The sequence below is a fragment of the Camellia sinensis genome, chromosome 4, assembly GCF_055761805.1.
Source record: "Camellia sinensis isolate YWXY chromosome 4, ASM5576180v1, whole genome shotgun sequence".
Lineage (NCBI taxonomy): Eukaryota > Viridiplantae > Streptophyta > Magnoliopsida > Ericales > Theaceae > Camellia > Camellia sinensis.
Window position 1 is genome coordinate 171,450,443 of NC_138964.1, and position 10,562 is coordinate 171,461,004.

Consider the following 10,562-nt stretch of genomic DNA (forward strand, 5'->3'; position numbering starts at 1 on the left):
AAAGGATTTAATTCTGTTGTGTACAAAACAACAACAAGAATAAAAGAAATAGAGAAAAGGAGAGAATTTGTTTGATTACAAAAATCAAACTCGAAATAAAAATAAATAAATAAAAAAAGATTTTATTTTGTTACAAAAACAAAATTAAAATCTGATTTAAATAAATAAAAACAACACTGAAAATAAATTAAATAACTTACTTGATTTAATTTCTTTGAATTATTTTCTGATCAAGTCCAGTGTTTGACACTGTGTCCTTAAGACAGATTCGTCCTCTCCACGGTGCTTTCAGAATTCGGACGTCTATCTCCCAGGATGAAATGATCTACCACAAACAATAGCAGCACTACTAATTGTTTGCCTTATGAACACACTAAGTGTTTACACTCTTTCTTTCGGAAATAAAATGCAGCAAGATGAAGAATAGAATTAACAGAGGTGAAATACGAAATTTCTGAATATATAAACATCAAATGAGGGTGGTCCTATTTATAGATGTGAAGGTGGCTCTTGGATTTGAATTAAATAGGTATGTGGCTCTTGGTTTTGAATTGAACAGGTATGATACCTGTTGGGTTTTGAATTCAAACAGATTCAACAATTCAAACAGATAGCAATTATGGGAAGGGCCCTGTTTGGGTGTGCATTAATTCCAAAACAGTTTATTTCTGTTTGAAACCGGGAAGGGCCCTGTTTGGATGAACAAAAAATCCAAACTAATTTAATTTGAATTCTGGATTTTATTTTAATAAAAAATAAAATTAAATTCAAATGTTTTTGGCCCAAAAAGATTAGAAGCCCATCCCAACCACACACCACGCACCCGCGCCCAAGCCCGCCCGACCGACCGGACGGACGGCGGCGGCGCGCGCGCGCGTGTGTGTGGTGATTTTTGGGTCCAATGGGTCTAGCCCATTTTGCCCATAACCTCTCCCTTTAAAACACTTGGGTACCCCTTGGGGCACACCCCAAGTATCTCACCCTAAGCCTTATAAACCCTTTCAAAACCTCCCACCAAAACAATGTGGGACAAGCCAATTTACAACCTTAAGGAATTTCCACCAAAACTCCATTTCCATGGAGCACACTTTGGCTTCAATTTCCCATTCACTCGGTAATGGTTTTGAGCAACCAAATATACCACGTGAATCACAACGCGGCATAGAACGCGTTACCACTTTGACCCGAGTAAATCGACACTTGGGGCCCACCTAAAAAATAGACCGAACTTAGGAAAAAATTCTGGTTTTATCCAGAATTTTATAACCATTTCCAACACAAACAACTGTCTTTGCTGCCATCAATCGGAGGATCAGTACTCAGCCCTCGACAGCCCGGAAGGTATAATCCTTTCTTGGATGACATGTATGTGCCTGTCTCTGCCCTACCACCACTACCCAAAAATCCGAAGCCCAATGTCGATGATTTGATAAGTCGCATCTATTATATTGAGGCTGATCAACTCAGTCGTCTCCAGTCATTAGCCAATCATGGTACTAGCGGACAAGGGAGGACCAAGCTTGAGGCATTTAGTGCCTTCTTGTGGAAACTAGTTGCTGCTAGGGAAGCTGAAAGGGACAAGATTTGCAGGATGGGTATTGTAGTAGATGGACGAATGAGATTGAGAGAAGCAGATGCAGATATCAAAAAGGCAACCCTGATGGATGCTTACTTTGGGAACGTTTTGTCCATTCCGTTTTGCAAGGAAAGAGCGGGCGACCTCAAGGAGAAGCCGTTGAGTTGTGTGGCGGAGGCAGTTCATGACTGCTTGGCAAATGCAGCGACGAAGGAGCATTTCTTGGACCTAATAGATTGGGTAGAGGCTCACCGTCCTGAACCAGCTCTGGCAAAGATATATGCCGGTAGTAGTGGAAAAGAGGGCGATGGACCGGCTTTTGTGGTGTCATCTGGCCGACAATTTCCAGTCTCAAAGGTGGATTTCGGTTGGGGAAGGCCGACGTTTGGGTCTTACCACTTCCCATGGGGTGGGGAGGCTGGCTATGTCATGCCCATGCCAAGTCCTCTGCAAAATGGTGACTGGATTGTCTACATTCACATGCTGAAAGAGCAATTGAAGTTCATAGAGACCAAAGCTGCTCATGTGTTTAAGCCCTTAACCTTTGATTATCTGAATCTTCACTAGCAAAAGAATGAGAAAAAAATTGTGTACAAGTCGGTGGTTTTTATGAATTAAAAACATAAGCACTCTTTGTTCAAAAAAACCTAAGCACTCTGCTCCTTCCTCCCCAATGAATTTGATCCTTTGCCATGCAAGTTTCTATCGAGATCTTGTTTTGCTATTCAGTAAAAAAACATGCCACAGCCCTCTCTTTTTTGATGTTTTTCTGTGTACTGCTTGTACTCTTTTTTCATCAATAAATATAGCGATCCCGGGTTTACCCTTGTTGTACAGTGATCCGGACATGTGTCCGTGGATGTTGGTAGTGGTTTATTATCTTGTTTGCATCCTCTTTATTGGTATATTGAGTTATAAGATGTGTTGGGCAGGTTTGTTACAGGTTGGTTGTGTTTGGGAGCCTAGTGTTGCTGCCCAGATTTTTGGACCTTCGCTCGAGCGAGGAGTTGTTCGCTCGAGCGAGAGTTGAGTTCGTGTCTGATGGGTCGAGCCAGAGTGGCTTCGCTCGAGCGAGCGCTTGCTCCTAGTTCTGGACCTGAGAGTTGTGTTTCTTGGCTCGAGCGAGCTTTTCTTGGCTCGAGCGGTCTGGTTTGTTCTTCGCTCGAGCGAGAGGTCTGTCGCTCGAGCGTGCTTCAGGTTGCAGACCTGAGGGTTTGAGTTGTTGGCTCGAGCGAGCATTCTTTCGCTCGAGCGCACTTTTGAGTTTTTGGCTCGAGCGAGGACTTCTTGGCTCGAGCGAGAGTTTTCTGTGTCTGGTCGCTCGAGAGACAAAGGCTTCGCTCGAGCGAGCGTGTTTTATATCAGCGGACAGTAGCGTTTTGAACATCACTTTTTCACTTTCTTTTTTTGATCAAACCCTAGATCCGAGACCCTCTCTCTCTACACTTATATTCTCTCTAAGAATTGATCTCCCTAGAGTGTGAATCTAGCCTAGGGCTTTTGTTAAAAAGATAGAGGGCGTTGAGAGCTTTGTTTTAATCTGAAAAAGTTGGGATTTGGAACACGTTGATCTTCGAGTCTTCATCTCCTTTTTGGCTTAAACTTCGAGGTAGGGATATCCTACTCCTCTCTATGGATTTTGTCTTTAAATTTTGGTATTTTGAGATGTTGGGGTTGGTTTGGTAATTTTGTGAAAGTTTGAGGCTTTTGTGTAATTTTACAAAAGTTGGGGTTTTATTCATAATAAACCTAGATGCATGTTTGGAATAGAGAAATGGAATAAATGTTAAATCATTGATGAAAATGAGACCTAAGGGTTGAAATGTTAATTATGGGAATTGACCTAATTACATTGTTTAATTAATTGGGATAATTAATTGTGAGGAATGAGGAAATGAAATGTTGATTGAATATCCATTGTGCATTTATTTTTCTGTTTAGAAATAACTGCTTTGGGCTATCGGTGGAGGATAGTCGTGATTGTTGTAGACAATGCATGAAGATTAGGCAGACTGAAACTAATCTATGAAGTGTGTCATGGAACATGACGGTTGATAGAATACATTAATTATATGTATTGAGTGATTGTATATAGAACCATTGTGTTTGTATACGTTATGTGTAGAGGAGGAGATGGGGGATGTACTCCGCGGTTTAGGGGAAGATAGGGGATGTACCTCTAAACCGGATAGTATTGGGAGAAGATAGGGGATGAACTCCGTAGATACAGCTCATATGCTTGTCTAAAGAAGTGAAGATAGAGCTTATATGCTTATCTTTGTGATGTGTGGATATAGCTTTTATGCTTATCTGTGGATATTGTGGTTATACATATCTGTTGTAGAATGTGGATATAGCTTATATGCTTATCTGTGGATATTGTTGTTATACATATCTGTTGAGAATGTGGGTAGTGCTTATATGTCTATCCGTTGAAAAAGGGAAAATGAAAGGAAACTTGGACTCATAAGTCGTATGACATAAATATGTGATTTATGTGATTGTATCAGTGTTGGCCACCTATCAATTTCTAATATTTTAGTCATTGTTCATGGTTGGTTTAGTGTATTTCTACTGGGCTGTGGCTCACCCTATATGGGAACATCATTTTCAGGTGCAGGAAGCATGCCACCTCCAAGGACATAGCTTGAGAGGCTAGAGGCGGACATAATGTAGTCGTTTTACTTTTGATGTATTACATGTAAATACAAGCCAAGGGCTTAATGTGTATGAGTTAGTACTCTTTGTTGTAACCAAGTGTTAACTTGGAAAGCTGTAAACCCGTAGGGCATTTGCTTTTGTTGTCAACATGTAATACTTTTTGTAATGAAACTCTGAGAAATGAAAGAATGTGGAACTTTGAATATCAATGCATGTCTTATTTGTCGGGTTTAATGTTATTATTTCGAGGGCGTTACAACTTGGTATCAGAGCGTACCGGGTTCGAATACTTTGGGTACGTGGGAAGTGATTAGTATCACAATGGGTTTGTCTCGCTTGATAGAGACTTAGATGTAGTATCATATGCTATGTGTTTACTTGATAACATGCTTATATGACTATGTGGGTATGGGATTTAATTTCTAGGATGTTGATTGGATCCTTGGGTTTTTGGGAGTCTTGTTGGAAAATCACTTGATCAATGCTGTTTCTAACCGGAACTCTAGTAACGCCTCGGGACTATCATTATCCGGAAATGAAATTCATAAGTGCTTATGTGTTTATGTGCTTACGTGGAGTGAATTACTGTTGTCCATGCATTAGGACGTGAGTGTTTAGTTTCGGCACATTTGTGAATGTGCTAACGTTCTGTGTTACCTTTATTAGGATGTCAGGACGAGGAAGAGGTGCTAGGCGTGGTAGACCTGCAAGGCAGGAAGTACCATTACCGGGTGAGATTCCGGCAGTGCAGGAGGGAGTTGGTCAGGCCAATGTGGCCGAGCCAGCGGGTCAGCAGGCTATGGGTGCCTTGGCCAGAGAGATAGCAGGAGCTTTGGGTATTTTTAGAGCTGGGAATCAGGCAACTGAGGCAGGGCCTTCTTTCTTGAAGAGGGAGTTCTTCCGGTCTAATCCGGATGAGTTTATCGGGGATCCGAAAGAGCCACTGAAGGCTGATGAGTGGCTAGAGCAAATGAGTAAGACGTTCGAGATGCTTGGCATCGAGGACGGAGCACTAAAAGTGACCTTGGCATCCTTCCAACTGAAGGGAGATGCGGGTCAATGGTGGAAGTACGAGAAGGCTCGTGTTGGTGGTACTTGGGAGGCGTTTATAAATGCTTTTCAGGAGAGGTTTTTGTCTGCAGCAGCTAGGGAGAAGCTGAGGGATCAGTTTAGCCGGCTTAATCAGCAGGGCTTGTCAGTGGCCGAGTTTGAGGCTACTTTTACCAGTCTGTCCAGGTTCGCACCTGAACTGGTGGCGTCCGAGGAACGCCGTTGCTATGAGTTTGAGCGGAAGTTGAGGCGGGGCCTCAAGTTGAGGGTTGGTGGGTCTTACATCCGAGAGTATAGACACCTAGTGGATGCTGCAGCTCATATGGAGCTCATGATGCAGGAGGAGGATGAGGGGCAGAGAGGCTCCAAGAGGAGCCAGGATGGTCAGGGCGATGGCAGGAGGCAGAGGGGTTCTAACCCTCAGCAGTTGCAGGGTGGTGTTGTTAGATCGACCTTCCCAGTGCCGAGTGCAGGCTCCGGGAGAGGTGGTCAGGGGGATTTCACCTGTTACAAGTGTGGCTAGTTGGGTCACAAGGTTTCTGTTTGCCTGCAGAAGGGTGGGGGTTAGAGAGCTGCTTCTTCTTCAGCTAGACCGCAGAGTCAGAGTTTGGGCAGGGGGCAGCCCTTGTCTTGTTATCAGTGTGGACAGCCTGGGCACCTGAAAAGGTTTTGCCCACAGTTGAGTGCCACTTCGGGAGCGTCTGGTTCTAGGCAGACGCAGGGTTTTCAGCCAGCTCAGTCTGTACAGGCCTCGAGGGCCAATCCGGGAGCTTCGTCATCCCAGTCTGTGCAGCAGTCTTTTGCTCCGAGAGGTGAGCAGGTAGACCAGGGGCCTACGGGGCGCGTGTATTCTGTTACCGCGCAGGATTTAGTACCGGCTCCATCGGTAGTGAGAGGTACTTTTCTGTTTTGCAACTCGGTTGCTAGTGTGTTGATAGACACGGGTGCATCTCATTCTTTTGTATCTGCTGCATTTGCATCTGTTTTGGAATTGGAGTTAGCACAGTTGGCATCTCCTATTTGTGTGGTATCGCCTTTGGGTGGTGAGTTGATCCTGAAACAGGGTGTTAGAGGATGTGATATTGAGGTCGCCGATTATAGGCTTCCTTTTCCGTTTGTTGTCATGCCCATGAAGGGTTTTGATGTTATTTTGGGTATGGACTGGCTATCGTCATACCGGGCTGTTATTGATTGCTACCGCCAGAGGGTCACGTTATGTACCTTGAGCGGGGAGTGGTTCCATTTCTTGGGAGACCGGGTTGGTAGTGTTTTGCCACCGGGGTATGATTCGCGAGGGCGAAGTGAGCTTAGTGGTCTACTTGCTAGCGTTGAGAGTAGTGAGTGTGATGAGACCCAGATTGTGTTACCGAGGGTGGTTTGTGAGTATTCGGATGTTTTTCCCGAAGATCTTGTTAGTTTGCCACCTCACCGAGAGATAGAGTTCTCTATTGATTTAGTGCCTGGTACGGCGCCGATTTCTATGGCGCCTTACCGTTTTGCTCCAGCAGAGTTGGTTGAGTTGAAAGTCCAGCTCCAGGAATTGCTAGATAAGGGCTTTGTTCACCCTAGTGTTTCGCCGTGGGGAGCACCGGCCCTCTTTGTTAAAAAGAAAGATGGTGCTTTGAGATTGTGTATTGACTATCGGAAGTTGAATCGGGCTACGGTTAAGAATAAGTATCCTATGCCCCGTATAGATGATTTGTTTGACCAGTTGAAGGGTTCCCGTTGTTTCTCTAAGATAGACTTGAGATCGGGTTACCACCAGTTGAGGGTCAGGGAAGAGGATATTCTGAAAACGGCATTCCGTACGCGGTATGGCCATTATGAGTTTCTGGTGATGCCATTTGGGCTTACCAATGCACCGGCAGTCTTTATGGACTTGATGAACTGGATTTTCCGGGAGTTCTTAGACCGATTTGTGGTCGTCTTCGTGGACGACATCCTTATTTATTTGCCTTCAGAGGAGGAGCACGAGGAACACTTGAGAGTGGTGCTTGAGTTGCTTAGAGCCCATAGGCTGTATGCCAAGTTTGGGAAGTGTGAGTTCTGGCTGAGGGAAGTCAAATTCTTAGGCCACGTGGTATCCGGGGAAGGGGTGTCTGTTGATACATCCAAGGTTGAGGCAGTGCAGGATTGGGCACAGCCTAAGAGTGTGTTTGAGATCCGCAGTTTTCTGGGATTGGCTGGGTATTACCGTCGGTTTGTGAAGGATTTCTCCAGGTTAGCGTCACTGTTGACTAGACTGACTCGGAAGGGAGTCAAGTTTGTATGGAGTGAGACTTGTGAAAAGTCGTTCCAAGAGTTGAAAGTTAGATTGACCACCGCTCCGGTGTTGGTTATTCCAGAGAGAGGGTTGGGTTATGCGGTTTATTGTGATGCCTCACAAGAGGGTTTGGGTTGTGTGTTGATGCAAGAGGGGAAAGTGGTAGCTTATGGCTCACGTCAGTTGAAAATACACGAGAAGAATTACCCCACACACGACCTAGAGTTAGCGGCTGTGATTTTTGCCTTGAAAATCTGGAGGCACTACCTTTATGGTGAGAGGTTCGAGGTGTTCTCGGACCACAAGAGTTTGAAGTATCTGTTTACAGAGAGAGACTTGAATTTGAGGTAGAGGAGGTGGATGGAGTTCATCGAGGATTATGATTTTGAGTTGCACTATCATCCGGGAAAGGCCAATATTGTGGCCGATACCCTTAGTAGGAAGACCATTAGTGATGTAGCTTGTATAGCCATCCGAGAATGGGAGATGTTGGGAGCACTTGGCGAGTTTGATTTGCTACTGGGCGAATCTGTTGAGGCTGTGGCCTTGTTTTCTGTTGTTGCGCAGCCTACACTTGTGACTAGAGTGTTAGAGGCACAGAGAGGTGACCTTGAGGTAGAATCCCTCCGAGAGAAGATCTCCAGTGGGACAGTTGAGAAGGGTTTGACGGTGTATCCCGACTTGAGTGTGAGATACCGGGACCGTTTGTTTGTACCGGAGGCTTGCCGAGAGGAAGTACTCCGAGAGTTTCACCATTCGCGCCTTGCGGTGCATCCGGGAGGTACTAAGATGTATCAGGATTTGGGTCGCCACTTTTGGTGGCGGGGTGTGAAGAGAGATGTGGCTGTTTTCGTATCGAAGTGCCTTACTTGCCAGCAAGTGAAGGCCGAACATCAGAGGCCAGCGGGTTTGTTGCAACCCTTGCCTATTGCCGAGTGGAAGTGGGAGCATGTCACTATGGACTTCGTTGTAGGTCTTCCGAGGACTCAGCGGGGTAGTGATGCTATTTGGGTGGTAGTAGACCGGTTGACTAAGTCGGCGCACTTTATTCCTATGCGCGTGAGAGATTCGGTGGATCATCTTGCCGATTTGCATATTCGGGATGTAGTAAGATTGCACGGGGTCCCAGTGACGATCATCTCAGATAGAGATCCTCGTTTTACTGCTAGGTTGTGGCAGAGTTTGCAGAGTGCCTTGGGTACTAAGTTGACCTTTAGTACAGCTTATCATCCTCAGACTGACGGGCAGTCCGAGCGTACTATTCAGATCCTTGAGGATATGCTTCGGGGTTGTGTCCTTGACTTTAGCGGGACGTGGGAAAGGCACTTGCCCTTGGTAGAGTTTGCCTACAACAACAGTTTTCAGTCTAGCATCGGTATGGCACCGTTTGAGGCCTTGTATGGCCGACCGTGTAGGTCTCCAGTTTGTTGGGCCAAGGTGGGTGATGCACCTTTGTTGGGTCCGGAGTTGGTTAGGGAGACGACGGAGAAAGTTGAGCTTATCCGTAGGAGGCTTGTTACAGCCCAGAGTCGACAAAAGAGTTATGCCGACCGTAGGAGGAGGCCTTTAGCGTTTGAGGTAGGTGATCATGTCTTTCTGAAGATATCACCTAGGCGAGGTTTGATGAGGTTTGGGAAGAGTGGGAAGTTATCCCCTCGGTTTATTGGTCCTTTTGAGATCCTTGAGAGGATTGGTGAGGTTGCTTATCGGTTAGCCTTACCACCGCAGTTGTCCGGAGTGCATGACGTGTTTCATGTGAGTATGCTTCGGAAGTATGAGCCAGATCCATCACATGTGTTGGATTGGACCGATTTTGAAGTAGATGAGGATGCCTCGTATGAGGAGAGACCGGTTCGGGTCTTGGATAGGCGGGATCAGGTCCTGCGTGGCAAGACCATTCCTTTGGTGAAAGTCTTGTGGAAACATCACGGAGTGGAGGAAGCCACTTGGGAACGTGAGTTGGAAGTCCGTGAGAAATATCCGGACTTGTTTGTTGATATGTGATCTTGTATTTAAATTTTGCATTTTGTTGAACTTAAGAGCCTTTATATATGTCTTAAGTTGTGAAACATTGAAAATGTTTGGCTTATTGGAAGTATGTTTTAGAACTTGCCTCATATGGAAGTTGAATGTGACATTATATATGTTGATTGTATTGTTGAAATTGGAAAGATAATGTGTTATGTTAATGCATGTTGAAAGTACATATGTGATTTACATATTGTGAGATGCCTCTTGTTAAATGGAGGGGGTGACCGGTAATGGGTCGAAATGTTGAATGTTCAAGTGTAACATTGTTTAAAATGGAGAAAAACTTATTTTGAAAACTTATGCTTAATTTCGGGGACGAAATTCTTTAAGGGGGGGAGGTTATAGCGATCCCGGGTTTACCCTTGTTGTACAGTGATCCGGACATGTGTCCGTGGATGTTGGTAGTGGTTTATTATCTTGTTTGCATCCTCTTTATTGGTATATTGAGTTATAAGATGTGTTGGGCAGGTTTGTTACAGGTTGGTTGTGTTTGGGAGCCTAGTGTTGCTGCCCAAATTTTTGGACCTTCGCTCGAGCGAGGAGTTGTTCGCTCGAGCGAGAGTTGAGTTCGTGTCTGATGGGTCGAGCCAGAGTGGCTTCGCTCGAGCGAGCGCTTGCTCCTGGTTCTGGACCTGAGAGTTGTGTTTCTTGGCTCGAGCGAGCTTTTCTTGGCTCGAGCGGTCTGGTTTGTTCTTCGCTCGAGCGAGAGGTCTGTCGCTCGAGCGTGCTTCAGGTTGCAGACTTGAGGGTTTGAGTTGTTGGCTCGAGCGAGCATTCTTTCGCTCGAGCGCACTTTTGAGTTTTTGGCTCGAGCGAGGACTTCTTGGCTCGAGCGAGAGTTTTCTGTGCCTGGTCGCTCGAGAGACAAAGGCTTCGCTCGAGCGAGCGTGTTTTATATCAGTGGACAGTAGCGTTTTGAACATCACTTTTTCACTTTCTTTTTTTGATCAAACCCTAGATCCGAGACCCTCTCTCTCTACA

At 45.4% G+C, this 10,562-nt stretch overlaps 1 protein-coding gene across 1 annotated transcript; it reads left to right on the forward strand.

Moving 5' to 3' along the window:
* Positions 1-1,363: 1,363 nt before the first annotated feature.
* LOC114268934 (coniferyl alcohol acyltransferase) lies at positions 1,364-2,143 on the forward strand. The gene has a single exon (XM_028210165.2). The coding sequence runs from the start codon at positions 1,364-1,366 to the stop codon at positions 2,141-2,143; it is 780 nt and encodes a 259-aa protein (XP_028065966.2).
* Positions 2,144-10,562: the final 8,419 nt, after the last annotated feature.